The 20,354-nt window shown below is 48.1% G+C and overlaps 1 protein-coding gene across 1 annotated transcript in view; it reads right to left on the bottom strand.

Moving 5' to 3' along the window:
- Window positions 1-110: 110 nt before the first annotated feature.
- The window catches only part of Ptpre (protein tyrosine phosphatase receptor type E), a 151,497-nt gene continuing 131,253 nt past the window's right edge, over window positions 111-20,354 (bottom strand). Inside the window, exons 11-21 of the mRNA XM_052762233.1 lie at window positions 19,285-19,404; window positions 17,682-17,845; window positions 16,922-17,057; window positions 16,072-16,221; window positions 15,692-15,785; window positions 14,018-14,094; window positions 12,632-12,766; window positions 8,233-8,358; window positions 7,295-7,461; window positions 4,843-4,978; window positions 111-3,094 (exon numbers count right to left, since the gene is read on the bottom strand). Of these exons, the coding sequence (XP_052618193.1) occupies window positions 3,020-3,094; window positions 4,843-4,978; window positions 7,295-7,461; window positions 8,233-8,358; window positions 12,632-12,766; window positions 14,018-14,094; window positions 15,692-15,785; window positions 16,072-16,221; window positions 16,922-17,057; window positions 17,682-17,845; window positions 19,285-19,404 (1,380 nt within the window). The 3' untranslated portion in view covers window positions 111-3,019. The remainder of the gene's footprint in view (window positions 3,095-4,842; window positions 4,979-7,294; window positions 7,462-8,232; window positions 8,359-12,631; window positions 12,767-14,017; window positions 14,095-15,691; window positions 15,786-16,071; window positions 16,222-16,921; window positions 17,058-17,681; window positions 17,846-19,284; window positions 19,405-20,354) is intronic.

Here is a 20,354-nt window from a genome sequence, read left to right on the forward strand (position 1 = left end):
ACTTGACCATGGAGCTACACTCCCAGCCCTCAAGGCATGCCTTGTCTAAAAGGACTTGGACTTCAGGCAGGAGAATGAAGTTCAGAAATGTGAAGAAAGCAGCACGGCTGTAGCTTGGCGGTCAGAGGTTTATTCTTGCATCAGGATGTTCTCGATCTTGCAGTTCGCATGTCCCAAGAATTCAGTGACATTCACTGGCATTATAATCAGAGCAAGATCAAATGGTAAATGTAATCAAAGAAAATGTGAGAGTTGGAACCATGACGCATACATACAAAGATTGCACATAAATTAAACATGGCTTGGTTACAAACGAAAATATATCAGTAAATACACATGAAAAAACCCAACAACATGGCCATATCTCCAAATGCTGAAACACAGGTATCAGGCTCATTTTAAAAAGTTTAAAAACACATAAAAAATACCTTGGAAAACACAGGTGTGCATTCCTCATTCATCTAGCACATGGAGAGAGTAAAGCAAGTCACACAGTGACCAAGGAACGCACCTGATCAGAACACTCAGCTCTGATTGCTATTTGGCATTTGAACACAACTGCATGCAACAGAGAAATGAGAAGGTCATTGTCAGTGCCGGGCTGTTCACTGGCGTATACTGGACCTTTGAAGAAAGAAGGACATGCCAGGTACACAGAAAATGCTGAGACTTGACTTGGGATGCCCCTTGTATACCAAGGCTCTGTGTGTCTTAGGGAAGCTGAATTTGGCTGTGGCATTAGCCAAGAGACTGGAGGGATTGGCCCTTCCAAAGAAAGACAAGTGCTGCCCCAAATGTGCCCACAGGAGGGCAGCTTCTGTTTAGAAACAAGTGGAGCTCCTGCAGGGGAACCTTGGGCAGCCCCAAGGTGAGGAAAAACACACAAATAGAATATTTTTCTAGACGTCCTGAAAAGGTGTACCCTAAAGGCATTTCTTGATACAAGAGATGCCTGGGATTCGGAGCAACTAAGCTGGAGTGCCAAGGCGCATGGCTGAACTTTGGTGTGGGGCCAGTGTGAGGTCACCTTCATCCCGGTGGGCTTGGGGTGCAGAGTGGAAGCTTCCCTTTGTCCTGCTTCAGTCAAAGAAAGGGATTGGGCTTGAGGTTTAACATGGTGACAAATGAAACCACTGGCCAAGGAAAGCTCCTCGCTCTTGCGTCTTCTGCCTGTGCTCCACTCCTGCTTAGAGAAGGGGAGGTCCCGCTCAGCGCAGAGAGCCAGCCCTGGGTGCAGTCCGTGGTGAAGACAGAAGCCACTGTCTTCTTTCACCCTGCATGCTGGGCACCATCTTGTGCCTCTGGATGGAACTCAGGGCTGTAAGATGTGAGAGAAGCTTGGTGACTTGTTCACCTGTAGGAGGCAGTGACCGACCCTGGGGTTGTCCCCAGACACACTATAAACAAACAAGGACACACAGTGCAATAGGCGGACATGATCAGTCCTCCATGGAGATGGCAAATAAGGCCTTTATATTTTCATATCTCTTTAAAAAATACCCAAACTGTATGTTCAAAGCCTTCAGTGAGCTAGACCAGATGTCTTTTTTTTTTCTTTTTTTAAACTTTGTGCTCATTTGCTAGGTACCTAAATGCCATAGGAAGATCATATTGAAGTCAGTGTTACTACATTCACCCTCTCCCCATGCCATCCTTCCCCTAACGTACTCCTCTCTGGCAGTGTGACAGTCACTGCCTCCTGGGTTCAGAGGCTTCAGCAGCATTTCCACTCAAAGGTAAGTTAGACTTCAAATTAGGCTTTTTCTCACTCTCATTTTTTTCTTTTAAACACCAAGTAGTGGGATGTTTAAAAAACTGTACAAATCTAGATTTTAAGATTTCTTTGCTTACAAACCATCTTAACTTTTTACAAAGAAAATCTGATATACCAAAATGCCTGTCAGAAGGATTACAGTGCAATAGCTTTGTGGTCATCCTACTGTTTCTACGTGTGTGTGTGTGTGTGTGTGTGTGTGTGTGTGTGTGTGTGTGTGTGTGTGTGTCAGACGTTTCGTTTCAATGAGGAAGGGAAGGAAGTAGTTTTGCATTGAGCCTGTAGACTCAACTAAGATCAGTACAGGCAGCTGGGCCAGTGGGAGGGCCATTGGATTGAGTTGGCTGGATTCTGAACCAGGCACACAGGCAGACGGACAGTAAGTGGTTCCCCAGGAACAGCTCTGATGGCTAGTGGGGGATACTGGAGGCCTGTGAGAATAGATGACCTGGGACCAGCACCTCTTTTCATCAAGTCTGCAGTGGCAGGGGCACAGCCTTTCACAAATCAATGCCTTTAAAAATTCCCTGGAAAGTCACCATCTGCCCTTGTGGGTCTGAGACCTAGATTCAGGTTGCGAGATCTCTAATTTTTTTTTTTTAACGTATTTTTTGAGACAGTCTTACTGTAGCCCACGCTGGACTGAACCTGAAGGCAGTCCTCATGCTTCAGCCCCTAAAGTGCTAGAAACACAGGTATGCACTGCCATGCCTGGCTCCTTTTCTGATCTTTCAAATGTAAAGGTGAACCACAGGGCTGAGACCCAGGACTTGACCGAAGCCCCTGTGTATACTGTTTGCCGCACCCTGATGCCCTGGGTGGGCATGACAGCTGCTAGAAAGAGTAAATGTGTCCTGACTCTGAGTCCTCAACTGTTTTCTCCACAAGGGGCTTCATGGTTAGCGTCTTTCACAGACACATTTGACATATTAAGAGCTACATTTACAGATGCATGACGTGACATCACATGATGTGAATCTAACAGAATTAAGATACTGACTGATATTAGCAGAAATATATATCTTCCTGGATAGTATTTGACCTTAACACATTATTCCAACTTTTAAAAAGGGCATTTAAGATTTAATAACCTTACAGCAGGTAGCCTTTAGAACATAACAAAATATATACAAAGGAATTAGGAAGGATATTAATGTCCACTAGGAAATAAATTAACATTATTATTATTTTTTTTTACAAAATATACTGACCATTAAATTAAAAACTATTTTAAGGCAGGAATCTTCATTTGAAATTAGCATAATCAGAAAAGATATCGATAAAGTCTTGTACCACTTTGTAGCAGAATTCATATTGCTCCTGCAAAGAGAACAAGAGTGTGTTAGTAAGCTGCTTCACACGTGCTTGGTGCATTCAATCAGAAGATGTCAGTCAGTCTGTCGATGCACCGAAGTCCGTGGTTCCCTCCCACACATCAGCTTCTGTTATGTAATGCAGCAGCTTCTAGGCACAAGACATGTTCTAAACTAAGCTGTTTTTCTGTGGGAAACATCAATTTTCAGTTTCATTTTAGTGTATTTTTAGAAAGGTCTTAGGCAAATGTCTCTACTTTTCATATTGACATTGGAAAATATTTTGTGTATATGTGTGCACATCTGTGTGTGTATTTGTGTGTGCGCAGGTACATGTGTCTGCCTGCACGCGTAGACCAGAGATTAACTTCAGTGTCCTTCCTCAGGTGCTGTCCACACGGGTTTTGAGACAGGGTCTCTCACTGACCTAGAAGCTGCCAAGTAGGTTAGGCTGGCTGCCTGTGAGCCCCAGGGAGCCTTCCTCTGCTTCCTAGCTGTGGGATTACAAGCATATGCTATCATGCCCATCTTTTTTTTTTTTTTTTTTTAATTTATTGTGGGTTCTGGGGAATGAAACTCAGGTCCTTTTGCTTTCAAGACAAGTGCTTTAATTTCCCCAAGGCCAGTAAACAAATGTGTGTGTGTGTGTGTGTGTGTGTGTGTGTTTTAGTGTGTGTATGTGTGCATATATGTGTGTGTGCATGTGTGTGCATATGTGTGTGTATGTGTGCGTGTGCGTGTGTGTGCGTGCGTGTGTGTGTGTGTGTGTGTGTGTGTGTGTGTGTGTGTGTGTGTGTTTGATACATGTTTGTTGTTTTGAGACAGAGTTTTATGTTGCTTGGCCTATCCTGAACTCACACTAGCCAAGGATGACCTTAAACTCTTGATCTTCCTGCCTCTACCTCCGAAGTGTTGAGAGTATAAGTATATGCCACCACAGCTGAATGAAAACTATTTGTGAGGTGGGGAAAAAAAAAAACACACCACAGTTTAACACTGAAAAATCAAGTTCACAGTGCCTAACTTATAACTTAAGTAAATGAAAATCACATGGCTTTATATTAATATACATTTCATTAGAATTTGCAAGACTAACTGTTTGTGTGGGGCCTTTCTATTATCACCGCCACAGCCCACCTATCTTTGTGCATGGGTCAGGGTGCCTGTCAAGAGTGGTCAGTGTGGGGAACGAGCAGGAGGGAGAGAAGTCCTAATTAGGAGACTCTGGGAAATGACCAAGGAGAACAGCCTTTAAACCTGCACTTGCTCCTTCAGCATGAAGCATTCCGGAATTCAGTGCAGACTCTCTCCCTCTAACCAGGAAGTGTGCGTGGGGTAATGAAAGAGACTATGTAGAGCAGTTGGATGCTAGGAGACGTCCCGCCCCTGCCAGGCAAGACCCTCAGAGGGGCCTTGAGGTTGAGTGAGACCTTCCAAAGGCAAACAGACTAGATGCAACAGTGGAACATGGAAAATAACAAGCATCAGGACTTTGAACCTCAGGGCTGCTTTTGAACTCTGTAACAGTGTTTTTTAATGGAAATAAAATTTGCACATGAGCTCCTCCTCTTGAGTCTAAGATGGGGATGGGGGAGGGGGGAGGTTTACTGTGAAAGGCTGCAGTTGGGTCAGTCACTCTGGGAAATGAGCCCTCCTCCTCCTCCTATACAGTGGGTACTCCTTTAATGAAACCTACATCAAGCACATGAAACAATTCCCGACTCTTCTGGAACATCAGATCATTCAGATTCTTACCAGGGTTTGCACCATGTGTGGTCTCTGAAGTCTTAAGCTCTTCACAGCTTGAAAGACATCTAGGAGTCCCTCGGCTTTCACTCGTTCCAAAATGTTGCTGAGTGCTATGAATGTGCCTGTCCGCCCTGCTCCCGCACTGTGGAGGGAACGTTCATAGTGAAGGCAAAGCAAGGGAGATCACACATGGGGAAGAAGAGACCTGGGCACTTACCACCCCACCCCACCCCTGTGTGCCAGGGCAGAACTGAAGTACCAGTCACTGAAAGGCACCCGCATCTGACTGCATCTTTGTGTTTGATGCTGTGTATGTTCATATGCATGTAAATGTGTGTGTGTGTGTGTGTGTGTGTGTGTGTGTGTGTGTGTACACATGTAGAGGCCAGAGGTCTATGTTTGTTGTCTTACCCTATAGCTTTCCACCTTCTTTTTAGACGTGCTCTTTCACTGAACCTAAAGCTCACTGTCTTGGCTGGGCTGGCTGGTCACCAGGCCACCGGGTTTGACTTGTGTCTGTGCCTCACTAGCACTGAAGGTCACAGATGTGCACCACCTCAGAAGGCTTTTTATGTGGGTAAAGACTCATGTTCATCCAGCAAAACACTATATTGACTGAGCTGTCTCCCAAGCCCCTTGACTGCAGCTTAAAGGATCGCTTATATACGGTAATACAGCAAGACTCAGCAAACGGAACTCTGCTTACGCTGCTCACTTCTCTAAGCATAGTAGTCAGACAGCACCTGACATGGATGGGGACCGCTTAGAGACTTTTAAGTGGTGTTTACAAAAAGTACGGTCCTCTGGCTGTCAGCTCAGCATTGCCTGGGATGCATTAGAAATGCAAACTTTCTCTTTTAGTGACAAGGAGAAGAGTTCCTGGCAAGTGCCAAGGCCTGGATTCTGGAACATTGACATCTAAAGGTGACGTTTTAGGGATGGCATGATAGGAAATTCTCTGGTAGGAATAGTGGGCTCTCCTAAAGATGGTGCTTGGCCTGATGAGCCAAGCCCCACAGAAGAGATCTAGGAGAGGCTAAAGAAGGCTCCAGGCCAGCCTTTTCTAGTGCCCCCTGGCGGGGCATGGCTGTCCTTGGACCTCTTGGAATCTCCACAAATGTGGGCCTACTCTGATGTTCAAGATCTACTGTTGTGGTCCCCATGGCTACTACCTGCTGCCCCAGGCTTGCAGAATTTATCTCTAGCACTGCAGAGCAAAGAGACACTTATTTCTAGTTCATTCATTCTCGGAGCTCTGCATAGGCTCCTGGGACTGAAAACTGAACTGTGAGCGCCACTTGCTGGCCAGGCATGGAGTACACTAGGTGGGTTATCCACACAGGGAGAGTATCCATCCCTCTCATTAAACAGGGGCTCCTTGGACACCAGGAATAGGGTAATGGGTGAAAATAAAGAGTGTCCTAAAGTATGAGTCAAATGTTCAGGAAATGAAACAACCACAGCTCCAGCAGCTAGTGAGAATCACCCCAAAATAAAAGCATCCTAAACTGCTGCTTGCCAGGGCTTTGCAAGTGTGCAAAGATCACTGCAGCAGGTAGCATAGTGTTGGCAGGACCTGCCCAGCCAGGGATGCAAGGGAGCTATGGATCGGTCATACATTCACTCTTTCTCCATATGTTGCTTGCCATAGGCCTGGTTAGTTGCTGTCGCTAGGGTCATCAGGAATGCGTCCCTGGAGCCTGACTATGGGTATGTGAGTGGTGGAACATGTTTACTTTAGAGATCCAAGCCTGGAGTCTGGGGAGATGGTTCAGTCAGAAAAGTACTTTCTATGCAAGCATGAGGACTTGAGTTCAGTCTCCAGACACTCCATAAAAAAAGCTGGGCACGCCCTGGGGCTCCCTGGCTAACCAACATCGCTCAATCAGCAACTATAAAATCAAGTGAAAGTGGTTCACACCTGAGGAAGGAGACCCGGGCTTGGCCTCTGGCCTTCATGGGTTACATTTATGTACCTCATGATCATACACACACAGATACCAGGGTGGGGCTATTCATGGGGTCCTCGTATTCCATCCTGTGCTTTCAGTCAGCTGCACTGAATGTTTTCCAAGCCAGGGGAGAGGGCGGGCAATGATGGTGGAGCAGCTTGCGCCAGAGCTGCCTGTCAGAGTGCACACGGGCCAGCTGAAGTCCAGAAGGGTGTCTGAGGGCTTTGCCTGGGAAGTTTGTGTGACTTCAACGGGACACAGTACCCTGTGCCCATTCTGACTCCTCCTAGAATGTGCATTCTGCATGAGTAATGAAGTGGTTTTGGTGCACATCTGTGAAGTTAGGTGTGCCTGTATAAAAGGGAAGGTGACCCATGGTCTAGGGAAACCATCTCCTGAGAGCAGCTATCCAGCTCCCCCTAGCTGCAGAGTGGGTCTCTAGAAACACATGGGCCACTTTTGCGGTCCGGCCAGGACGGGGCACTCGTGGGGGAGGGGCAGCTCACCTGCAGTGCACCGTGATCGGGTGGTTGCCTGTCTGCTGCTGCTGCTTCTGCACGGCTGCGATGAGGTCGATCATGCCTTTGCCCTCAGCTGGGATTCCAACCTCAGGCCAGCCGTGGAAATGGAATTGTCTTACCATGCGGATCTGCTCTTCCTGGCGGGCCAGGGGCTACAGATGGGAGAGAAGTCTCAGTGGTAGCTGCCTTACATGCCTGGCCCTGGGTCCTCCTGGGTCTCAAAGCCCCACCTAGGCAGTCCAGGGGACTGGCTAGCAATGACTACGCTTCCTTCTAGACCCCACTAGGCTCTGCCCAGCCCTCTCAGGGGCCTTGTGCTTCACTCAAAGATAAGACTCATGTTTCTTGGGAAGTTAAGTTCTGAGTTCCCATCAAGGGCTGGGGGCAAGCCCAGCAGCTCAGGCAGTCCACTGCTGGCCCGGAGGGAAGAAAATATTTGCACAGGTATAGCTTTCCTGGACTGATTGTCTCAGTTCAGGATTAAATCCAATTGAATCCAGCTTGTCAATTCTTCTACCTCTCACTGAGCCAGACAGCCCAGGCTGTGTGGTCAGGGTTCCTTGTCCAGTGTGGACAGGGACAGCGAGAGGTTCTGGAAGGGACCCAAGAGGCCTCTCTACCTTCCTTCAGGCCCATTGTTCCTCCATCCTCAGCTGAGGTCACTCTCCCCAGAAGCAAGGCCCAGTAAATTAACCTCTTTACTATCGGACTCATCCTCCAGCAGGAGGCAGGTGGCATAGAAGCCAGAACTTCATAGGCTACCTGCCACCAGATGCTCCACTGGCCCCTCGTGGTTCCCTGGGACTTAGGAACAGGTGGATGGTGACAGGTACAGGGCCCACCCTGATATAGTAGTGAGCACATACAGAGTGATGGTGCTTCCTGAGGTCCACTAGAATTTGGGGGAACCACAGCAATAATACCTGTTTAAAGGTAACCAGGAAGTCTCGTATGCTGATGGCTTCAGACAGGGTGTCGCTCTTTATTTCTATAGTTATATCTCCATGAGTCACCGAGCCCTCTGTTGGCCAATACTGGTAGCATTTATCCTAGAGGGACAAAATACAATGTTTTGTTGCCTCCTTATGGTGCAGTACTGATGCTGGGCCATTTCACATGACCAGAACATCTTATGTGAACATGGATATGAATCCCATTAATGTCTGTTGACCTTGAGCAGAGAACGGGTCTGGAAAGACACTGATATACAGAACTTTGATACATGGGAGAAAGGAAGATTTACTCAATGGGTGGAATGTTGTGGAGTATTTGTTTACACTTGTGAAGATGTTTCACTGTGACTGGTTTAATAAAGAGCTGAATGGCCGATAGCTAGGCAGGAAAGAATGGGTGAGACTTCCGTGCAGAAATAGGAACTCAGGATAAATCTAGGCACGTGAGAGACGCTAGCAAGACACTGAAGAAGTTGGACATACAGTACAGAGAAGAGGTATCTGAGCCACCTGACAGAATGTAAATTAATAGAAACAAGTTAATTGAAGTTAAAAGAGCTAGTTGGGGAAAAACCTAAACTAAGGCTGAGCTTTCATAATTAATAATAAGTCTCTGTGTCATTATTGGGGATCTAGTGGTCCCAAAGAAAGTCTGGCTACAGTGGAACTGGAAGATGAAATCCCAGACTCACTGTGCGAGGTTGACATGAACACCGGAGCTTCTCCTAGAACCAGGCCAGTAAACAAACAACATTAACCTATATTTCAACTTGACCTGGAATACTCTTTTATTTTTTGTGTCTCACTAAATAAGAAGGCATAAAAGACGAACCAACCCTGAGGCAAAAGACAGAAATACCAGCTTCCAATGAAGTTCACTTTGCTTTGTCAACAACCATCTCGCAAGGAGTAAAGGGGAGGCTGCTGAGTGCAGCAAGATGCTCACCTCATGAAGCCAGCACAGGAGGAACATCCACCATATGTAAAGAACTCTTAAAGCAATAGGAAGGCAAACAGCCCGGTAGAAAAACAGGGACTTTGATAGTTAATCTTTTCTCTCTCTCTTTTTTTTTTTTTTGGTTTTTTGAGACAGGGTTTCTCCGTGTAGCTTTGCGCCTTTTCCTGGAACTCACTTGGTAGCCCAGGCTGGCCTTGAACTCACAGAGATCCGCCTGGCTCTGCCTCCCGAGTGCTGGGATTAAAGGCGTGCGCCACCAACGCCCGGCCGATAGTTAATCTTGATTGACACTTTGATGAGGTTTAGAATCACCTGGGAGACACACCTAGCCTCTTGTGAGGGTGTTTCCAGAGAGATTCAACTGACAGAGGAAAACACACATTGACTGTAGGTGGTATCACTCCATGGCCCGGAGTCCAGAGTGAATGAACAGGAGGAAGTGAGTGGATCACATGTGCCCATCTATCTGCTTCCTGACTGCATCTGCAATGTGACCAGATGCCCTGTGCTCCAGCTGCCATGATGGATTTTCTTTCAATTCATGAGCCAAAATAAACCTATCTTTCCTTAAGCTTTTTTTTCTTTACAGGTGCTATATCACAGCAGTGAGAAAAATAACAAGAGAGGTAAAAAGCAAGGGATGCATTTTATACAAGAAAGAAGACATCCATAGATATGTAAGGTGATGTTCCACCTTGTAGAAATGAGAGAAATGCCAATAAAAGCCATGAAAAGCTAAATTAACATTCACTTAGCAAGGACCAGAGTGCCTGAGAACTCCGCGCACTCTCAGAACACTAGCCATGCCAATGACTATGTCTCATTCATCACTGATAGTCACTTTAAAAACCACTTTGGACAGCAACCAGGCATTCTCACTCTTGGACAATCTGCAATCTGACATTTTGTCTACCTGGCTCCTGCTAACCACTGGCAGCAAGAAGCATGTCATCACTGCTCACCAAGCAACGGGATGGAACTGGGGCCGCTGTCGAGGATGTAAGAAGGGCTGAATAAGTGGATGCAGGATGTATGTTTGTAGCAGAATACAAGGAAATAGTGGCTGAGTCCCAGTCACAGACATAAGCATAGGAGAACAGCAGAGTCACCACTCTATTTAGAAAAATCAAGTCTCAGGAGATTACACACAATGGAATTCTTTATATAAAGTTGCAGCACAAGCAGAATAAAGTAACTGCTTCTTTAGGCATGAATACATATGATTTAAAAGTGCCCCCCCCCCCCCCCCCCGCGGGGGAGTTGTTGCCTGTCCTTGAATTTCCCTTGTAGCAGAGGATAAGAGAAATTCTCTAAGCCTCCTCTGCCACTTCCCAGTGCTGGGATTACAGGTGTTACTACTTTATCCAGCTGATTCCATGCCCCCCTAACAAAACAAATGATATATCCACCAGGATAGCTTTAATCAGGAGGACAAAACACCAGTGTTGTCAGGAATGTAGACAAATAGAGCCCTTGAACACTGAGATTGGGATTGTAAACGGGGATGAGGTCAGAGGCTAAGAGCAGGTACTGGTTTTTTCAGAGGACCAGAAGGTTCTCAGCATCCCTATCAGGCAATGCACCATTGCCTATAACTCCAGCTCTAGGGGGTCTGACTCCCTCTTCTGGGTCTTTGTGTGTACCTGCACTCATATGCATGCCTCCCCGTCCCCACCCCCAGCACACAATTTTAAAAAAAATCTTGAAAATCTTGAATGATCAAAGTTTATGATATGAAGTTATATTATAAGGAAGTGATTTCACTCGTAGGTATGTGGATGAGAAACACAAAAGTTATTCCTGCACAAAAACTTGAACACAAATGGCCACAGCATCAGTATCCCAACACCCCAAAGTGGAAACGGCACAGGTATCCATCAACGGGTGAACAAGGAAATGCAAGTTGCATCACCATTCACAAGATGGAATATATCGTCAGTGAAGAAGTCTGCACTGAGTGCACAGTCTTACTCGGGACATCTATATCAACTCTGCCCCAATCCTGGACTCATTGAGGCTCAGGGAAGGAACATCATGGAAGCTGGAGTAGAAAGAATTTAAGGGCCAGAAATGGGGAGGGGTGTGTGAAATTCCTTTCATGAACTCACTGCAGCTATAGTTCCTGGCTCAAGAACCACTCACAAGCAAGCTGACAAAACCAGTCCACATTCCAATAGGCAGCATTAATTGGGACTTGGTGGGTTACAAGAAAAAGGAAAGGAGAGGAGAGGGGGACTTGCTGGGGGTACCTGAGGGAAGAGGGAAGGGAGCTTGGGGAGACATGATCGAGATACATTGTTCATGTATGTTAAATAGTTAGAAAAGAATGAAGTCCAGATTTATGCTAGCAGTGGACGAGCTTTGATGCCATGATGGCAGATGAGGACTCACTCCTGAAACAGCCCCCTCTGTGTGACTGCATTTACAGTAGCGTTCAGAAAAGCAAGTCAGTAGAGTCAGGAAACTGGCCAGTGTTGTCTGGGGCTGGGGCAGGGAGCAATGAGGTGACTGTTAATGGAACAGTGTTGCTTTTTGAGATGGTAACTGTGATTTGACAGAAGGTATGTTTGCCCAACTCTATGAACACATTAAACCCTAACAAGCTGTTTCCTTAAAAAGATGGATTTCTTTCTGAGTGAAAGCATATCTCAGTAAAGTTTTTGTTTGTTTGTTTGTCTTTTAAATTTTTTAAAAAGATTTATTTATTTTATGTATATGGTATTCTATCTGGATATATACTGCATGCCAGAAGAGGGCATCAGATCCCATTATAGATGGCTGTGAGCCATCACGTGGTTGCTGGGAATTGAACTCTGGACCTCTGGAAGAGCTGCCAATGCTCTTAACCAATGAGCCATCTCTCCAGCCCCAAGTTTGTTTTTTAAAGCAAAGAAATCAAAACATAGATTCAGGGTCACGGCCATGTCTTGGGATAACACTCAGAGAGGCGCTCGGTGCTAGTAAAGCATATTTTTCTGGGTTCGTGACATTATCAGGCCACAGGTGGGTCTCTGGGAAAATGGAAATGCCAAAGTCATCTAACTTCATTAGGACAACAACCAGGGGCATAGATCAATGTCTGCCTTTATGTCTCGCAGACAGTAAGTAAATGCCTTTTGCATTCACAGGCTGTGACCTTGACATTTAAAAAAGTAGCGGCACATCAAGGCAAGTAAGTGTAAGGGTATGGAAGGCCAAGGCTGTTTATGGCCAACCACCCTTCCACCCATCAAAAGCAAAGATGAAGTAAGATCTCAGTCATCCCAGCCTCCTCCCCTCCTCCCTCCCTCCCTCCCTCCTGAGTCCTCCCGGCTTGATCTCCCTTATGTGTTCACAGGCTCCACACTGCTGAGGCATCATATCATTAGCTACCTCCCTCACATACATCCCGTGCACAGATGACCTGCTCACCTGCTCCCGCTCCTGCACCTCGGTCAGCATGACGATCGTGTGTGATTTCCACTCCCACACCATCCTCCAGAAGTCCTCAACTGTGTGAGCCAGAGGCCCCTGTGTGGCCATGAAGTAGTCCTTCTGCCTGTAGCCCTTGAGGGAAGCAGAGGTTAGGGGTGAGCTACCTGTCCCCAGAGCTACCACCTCCACAGACACACAGGACAGCCCTAGGCTGATGTCAACAACTCCAACATTCCATGGCCTGAACAGAAGGCTTGCTGTCACAGACGCATGCCCCAGCCCACAGATACACCCATGAAGCAGGAACTGCCACTTTATCAGGGTGCTGAGGTTATCTCTAAGGGCTATCAGAGGCTCTAGGTTACCAGCATTCGGTGGCCTTGCTCTTAATGGGCTTTTGTGTGCCATAGCTAGATTCTCATCATGGTGGTCCAGAGGGCCTTGGTGTGGAGCTAGAGCAGGGGCTTCTAGTCTCAACACCTCCATCTGTCCCCTCAAGTGCAGCAGAAGAGCTAATAGGCTGTTGGCCATAAGGTTCTTTCTTGTCTTTCTTCCAACTCCACTGTGCATGGAGACCGGCCCCAGCTGTGTCCCTAGATAAATCATCACCCAGTCTATGTGGGTTCACAGACATCATTCAAGAGCCAGCACACGCTCTGCACATATCCATCTGTGGTGTCACACCTATGCAAATATGGAGAAGCTATCCATCAAAGGTCACGTGGAAACAGCCAATTAGTCAGCAGTGAGACTAGGCCCCAATTCTAAAGCTCCGTCGTCGTGGGTATTCATCCCGCCAATAGCTTTGGAGTACCAAATCTTTTAAAGATTTATTGCTTTTTAATTTTATGTGCATGGGTGTTTGCCTACATGTAGGTATGTGTACCATGTACATGCCTGGTGCCTGTGGAGATCAAAAGAGAGCCTCAACTCTCTCGAAACTGGAGTTCCAGTGGTTGTGAGCCACTGTGTGGGTACAGCAAACCAAACGCAGGCCCTCTGTAAGAGCAGCAGGTGTTCTGAGCTAATAAGGCATCTTTCCCTTATTTTGAAAATTTGAAGCAGGGTTTCATATAGCACAAGCTGGTCTCAAAATCCCTATGTAGCTGAGGCTAGCTTTGAGTTCCTGATATTCCTATCTCCAATCCTCAAGTCTTGGGATTACACGTGTGTACCACCACACTTGGCTCACGGTTTATTATTTTAAAAACAAGTAATTCTCCTAAGAAAATAGTGTGCCGATGCCTCCTACTGTGTGTAGAGCAAGGCTCACACTCAAGAGCACGTGTTCCTACAGGAGGGAGTCACACGTTGCACCACACACACACACACACACACACACACACACACACACACACACACACACGGAGCTGCAATACATACATCAATGAAGGATGCGTTGATATAGTCTGTGTATTCTTGCCCTCTTTTCATGGAGAGGATTACCCGATTGAAGTCATCTGCAAAGTAGGATTCCCTTTGTTAGGGTAGATACCACCCTGCCTTATAGACTATGATGGTCAAGGTTAATAGTCAGCTTGGCAAGATCTAGGCTGGCGAGGAGATGGGCCTGGGGCCAACTGTGGGGGTTACCTTGGTTCCATTAACTGATGTGAAGACCCATGTTAATTGTGGGCAGAGTCATTCTCTGGCCAGGGACTCCTAGACTGTGCCAGATGGAGGAAGTGGGATGAGCCGCAGCATGTGCTCATTGCTCTCAGCTTCCTGACTGCAGATGTCATGTGAGCAGCTGCTCCAAGTTCCCTCTGCCTTGACTTCCCCACCAGGATGGACTGTACCCTGGAACTGTGAACCAGACTAAACTCTACTTTAAGTTGTTTTTGTCAGGGCATTCCATCATAGCAACAGGAAAGGAAACTAAGGCACAGACCAAGACTATTAATAAAGCCAACTCTTAGGGATGTTTCCGTTATCAAATAGGTTCATAAAGTGGTTCGGGGAAGCTCTGAAAGCAACCCAATTGTCATTTTCATTTTTCATGAATCAGTGAAATATGTCCCCAAACAGAAGCATTAAAAATACTGCATCTAGCCGGGCGGTGGTGGCGCACGCCTTTAATCCCAGCACTCGGGAGGCAGAGCCAGGCGGATCTCTGTGAGTTCGAGGCCAGCCTGGGCTACCAAGTGAGTCCCAGGAAAGGCGCAAAGCTACACAGAGAAACCCTGTCTCGAAAAACCAAAAAAAAAAAAAAAAAACTGCATCTAGGAACAAAGGGAGGGTAACCAGATAGGAGCTGGGGCTGGCAGGGGACACACTGAGGCCACAGAGAAGCAAGGGCTGGAGGCCAGGGGACGGGGGTGGATTGCCTCGTCTCTTGGAACTCTCTGCTTCTGGAGAAGAGGCGGCCGTGATGAGAAGGCCTGTTTACAGCCATTCAATGGTGGTGAGCTGTTGCTCCACGGAGGGCACGAAGAAACATGGTGTGTGACGTGAACTGCCGTCTCTTCAAGCCAGTGCTTCCCACATGCTTCTCTAGTTGTGTTTGCCCACATTTCTCTTCGTTCCCCACCTCATGGGGGAGGGGGTGGGGGAGAGGTGAGTCCCTCCATGCCTACTGTGGGTCTTTGCCTCAGTCATCCCAACCCTCAATGGCAGGCCAGAGTTAACTCTACCCTAGGTCAGTGTTATGCAGTCCCCAAGGCAAGGTTTTTTTTTTTTTTTTTTTTCCTTGAAGGACTTAGCTGAATTCATTTTTGGTCTGATTTAGTCCTTTGACAAGTGCGTGTTCTTGGCCATGCTATTTACTCTCACCTGTGTAAGCGGGGAGGTGTCTCCAAGCTCTAGAAAGCACTGGTGAGGCACCAGGTCATATCTGAGGCAAGCTTCTTAGTGGACCCTCCCTATAAAGCTCAAGTGTCTTGCCTTTGAGTCACATTCTAGGCACCACCTGAGACCCTCACGGGTCTGTGGAGAGTTCCCAGAGTGCCCTGGGAGGGTCATTTCTTCCTTGTGTTGGACACAGAGGCACTTGCTCCCTAGTAGGATGTTCAAAGGTGGGTGGTTCAGGGCCTGAGGCCTACATGCCCACTGGCTTACATGGAATGATCTGGATGACGCGGGCCTTCTTCATGTTGGCAGGCAGGTTGCCAGTCCTCATATTCTCCTTCATGATTCGCACGTTGGTCAGTTTCTGCAGCCAAGGAATGTAGTTAGAGCAAAGGATGACAGACCTGAGGCAGGGGACTTGCTCAGAAGGTTGTCTCCATCTCCAGAAGTGGCCTTGGCATTGGGGGTCTAAGGGATCCTACATGTAGCTTGCCCTGTCATTCTTCCCCAGAAGCCCACAGCCTGACACCCGTCTCCTAACTCTCTGACCACAAGAGGCCATTTTTCCTGGCTCCTTAGCCACCGACCGCCGCAGGACAAGGACTCACCCTGAACTCGTCTAGGGTGTGGAAGACTCCCCGAGCACTCACCCTGAACTCTTCCTCCAGCCCGATCTTGTCAAAATGGGTGGCTGTGCTGTGTAGCGTCTGCAGGTGTCTCTCCAGGGAGGACACATCCAGCTCTGTGTCCCCATAGAGGTAGTACTCCAGTAAGGCTTGGTAGATGAATGTGTACTGTACCTGCAGGGAGACAGGGGGTGCTGCTCAAGTCTGCCCTGGGCCCAAAGAGTGCTCCCTTCTTCCGCTGGTAAGAGAACGTTAAAGGACAGGAGCCCATTAATGATCATGTAGACTGGTCGTCTAGGGTAAAGTAAGATGACAGTAATGGCCGCTGCCTCCCTGGGGGCCCCCGGGGCTATGCCAGCCGCTTAGAACCGCCCTCATGGCATGTGAACATACTAAGGATCAGAGTCACCAGTCTTTGAGACTCTGTGGGAGGTGATGACAGAGTGGGAGGGACATCAAGTCTGACACTGGGCATGCTCGTAGCCTATGGCCACCTGCTTTGTCAAAACCAGGCCTATAAGCTGGGCCTGGGGGTGCGGGTTTAAAATCCCAGGTATTCAGGAAGCTGAGATCTGAAGATCACAAGCTCAAGGGCTGCCCAGGCTGCAGAGCCAGGTCGAGGCCAGGCTGGGCAGCTCAGTAAGATCAGGACTCAGGGAGTAAAAAAATGGCTGAGAATACAGCTCAGTGGTAGAGTGAATTCACATGACAGACCGGGGTGCAGTACCTGGTATTGTAAAAACAAAATCAAGACAATAACAAAAACACAGTAAAAAAAAAAAAAATTTCTTTTTTTAATGGGCCTCTGGAGTAGGGCAAAGGCACCTGAGTGCTCTACGATGCCTAGGCCAGAGCAGGAAGAGGTGCCACTCACATCCGTCTGGACCATCTGAGGGCGCTGATTGCGGATTCTAGACACAAACTCAAAGACATCCACCTTCTGTTCTGAGTGTATCATGTCCATCATGGCGTCGATCACAATGAAAGTGCCTGTCCGGCCCACGCCCGCGCTTCAGGGAGGAGAAAGATGCCACCTCGTGAGTCACATTCCCCTGAAGTAAATAACAAGCCTGGGAAGATGCCTGAACCTGGGGACAAAGGACACAGCCTAGGGCAAAATTAAGTAAGGTACAGCTTGGGGGAATAAGGAGCAAATCTGTGCAAGGCCACCAGAGGGCACTGCAGCCCCAGTAATTTAGCTCAGGACCAGAGACACTGAAGCTGTGAGAGTGTGTGTGTGTGTGTGTGTGTGTGTGTGTGTGTGTGTGTGTGTGTGTGTGTGTGTATTGTTTATTACTCCTACCCCCAAACACTATCTTCTTGTTACCACCGTGGTTGTGACCTGGTATGGGAACTGAATGATCCTTGGGGTATCAGGTAGTACAGAGGACAAGGCAGTGGATCTGCCCAGAGCTCCCGTGCCGGCCACCAACCTGAGCCTGTCAGCTTTGAAGAGGTTTATATATTGGGGTTCTATTCAGACATCACTGGGGCAGGGCATGTGTTCCAGCGACCAAGTGGGGTAGCTGCTGGGAAACTTCTTGTCCACCAGCCCTAGCTCTGCTCACCCAACACTGTCCCACTAGCCACCCCACTGTGACTGCCTGCAAAGGTCCTGCCCCTCCCTGACATACCTGCAGTGGACCACAATGGGCCCAGCATGTGAGGGGTTGAGCGTCTTCACTTTCTTGAGGAACTTCAGCATTCCGATGGGGGTGAAGGGTACCCCAAAGTCAGGCCAGCTGGTGAAGTGTAGCTGGGAGACCAGGCGTGGGGCTTTGCAGCTGTCCGGGAGTTGCTGCAAGGGATAAGGAAGAAGTGAGAGGGGGCGCCCCCTTACCCCGACCACTCAGCCTCTCCTTCTGAAGGACTGCTGAGGCTCATGCCAGGTCAGTGTCCACAAACACAGAGAGCCCTGGAACACAGGGGCGCCGTACCAGCTGTGAGTATGCACAGCTCTTGGATGGCAAAGGATTCCCACAGCTGCTTATTCCCAGGCCAGAATCCCAGTAGCCCCGCATCTCAAAAGCTGGTCCTAATGTTCAGATATTCCAGCTCTGAGGTGGGTCTCTCTGCTCTGTCTGGACAGTCCCACCTCACTCCTGGGGAGCTGAGTCATCACTAGCATATTCTTTTTATTTTAATTTATTATTTTTTTAAATTATTTTTTTTCTTATATACAAGCGTATTCTTTAAGTCTCATAGAGTCAGTGTGGGAAGAAAAGATGAAGGTCCAGACCCTCCCTCATAGATTCTTCAAGCCTTTGAAGCATGGTTCTCCTGACCCTGATGGCAGAAGAAGACAATATCAGTGTGTTTAGAACTCTGTGTGTGTGTGTGTGGGGGGGGTGCTGTGTGCATGCACACTTGCATGCATGTGTACTCTGTGTATCTAGAAAAGAGGTCAGCAAGGGATAATAATTTTGGGATGGCTCACAGCATGCTAGGTACATACTCTACCACTGAGCCACACCTCCAGTATCCTTTCAAAACCTTCTGCAGTGGCTTGTAGAAACTTCTGTTCAGATATTGCAACCTAATCACACCATTGCTCTACATTTGATCCCTGATAAAATGGCCTATCCCTGAAGTCTTCATTTCATCTGCCTTTGTTTCCAAGCATTTTTATTGAAGGCTGTCATGAAACAAGCATGAAAAACACAGGGGAGATTCTGAACATAATTTTGACACCATTATAAAACACTCCTGTCACTGGACATGGTGGCTCACATCTTTAACCCCATCACTTGGGAGGCAAAGGCAGATGGATCTCTGTAAGTCTGAAGCCAGAGTGCTCCATAAAGAGTTCTAGGCTAGCCTGGACCTTATAGTGAGACCCTGTCTCAAACAAATAAACAGAGAGACAAACAATCTTGTCTCACAATGCTAGGGTATAAAAGACCTCATACTGGACCCTGGTAGAGCTTGGTGCACAGTGCCTGCTTAGTGCAGTGGGAAAGGCCTCCCACTGAATCCCCTACCTCTCCAGTTGGCTCACCCACCTCCTAGGGAGGCCCATGACAGTTACTGGGAGTCTAAGTGCCCAGCACTCGGCAGATCAGGTCCTTGATCACTCATTAACTCTGCCCCATTCTGTCCCATGCCCCAGCCCTGCAGCCACAGCGTCAGTGAGAGTTCCTGCCATGCTGGGGGCAGGGCGAGGCAGGGCAGTTCTTCACACTGTAAAGCCCCCCAACCTAGCTCCCCGAGAAGCCAACGTGAGACATTCATGTGTACCGGATGGATGCAGAACTTGCGGACGGTGTAGTCCACCAGAACCACGCAGTCCTCCACACACACCCGGATGTTCCCATAGGTCCAGCAGCCCTGGTCCGGCCAGTACTGGTAACACTTCTCCTGTGAGGAGCAGTGAAGGGAAAGAATCAAGACACAGTCCAACACATAGCCTCCCACGATCTGCACACCGTCAAGTGACCCAGGTCCGCAGTCAGCTCCCCAGGAGCTGGGAGGATTACCTGGCAAGGGCGTGTCTTTTATAAAGGAGGAAAGCAAGGCCTCACAGGTGACAAATGTGGCTGTGGTGGCCCAAGCAGAGTGTTTTGGGTTGGACAAGTAACATCTCATCTGCTCACTCCCTTATCCCTCACACCTTGTTACTCCAGCCATGCCTGTCCATGCTAAACTTTCTCCCTTTGGAGCTAGGGAGCCTGACCCCAACCACCCTCCGGCTGGAGTGAGCCCCATACTCCAGAATGCCCTCACTGGACATTTCCCTGGGGCCCAGCACTCTGTTTCTTTCTGGTCAAGCCACTCATGTTGGCCACCCTGCATGCCATTCATGAGGTCACACTAACATGGGAACCTATGAGGTGCTCCCGGCCACAGAGGCAGTTCTTTACCTGAGACAAGCCCTAGAATCTCTCAGGCAGTAAGTTGTGAGTTAGCACAGCATGTGGACCAATGGGGACCACACCAGAGGGGAAAGAACTGCACAATCTTCCTTGGAGAAATCTCTAAAATTTAGCATGTCTTCAGGCACCTCACCTCTTGTCCTAGAAATGGCCGGTGGATGGCACAGCAAAGTGGCCTGTTCTCCAGGATCATCAGGCCCCTAAAGTAAAAGATGCCTGGCACCATGGAGCCCAGCATTCTTGTTAACACTGTGAGACGTACATCACCCCATCTGTGCGTCCTGACCTAAGCTGGCCTATAGCCACAGGGCATTGAACGTGGCCTATAGAGACACTTAAAGGTCTGGTTTGGGTGAGTCTTGGTCCCCCTGGGGTTCTCAAGCAATTCTTCCCAGAAAGGGTCCTGCAATGATAGGAACAGGGGTCTCAGGCCCC

This window comes from Peromyscus californicus, unplaced genomic scaffold, assembly GCF_007827085.1.
Source record: "Peromyscus californicus insignis strain IS unplaced genomic scaffold, ASM782708v3 Scaffold_4__1_contigs__length_199733344, whole genome shotgun sequence".
NCBI classification, from domain to species: Eukaryota; Metazoa; Chordata; class Mammalia; order Rodentia; family Cricetidae; genus Peromyscus; species Peromyscus californicus.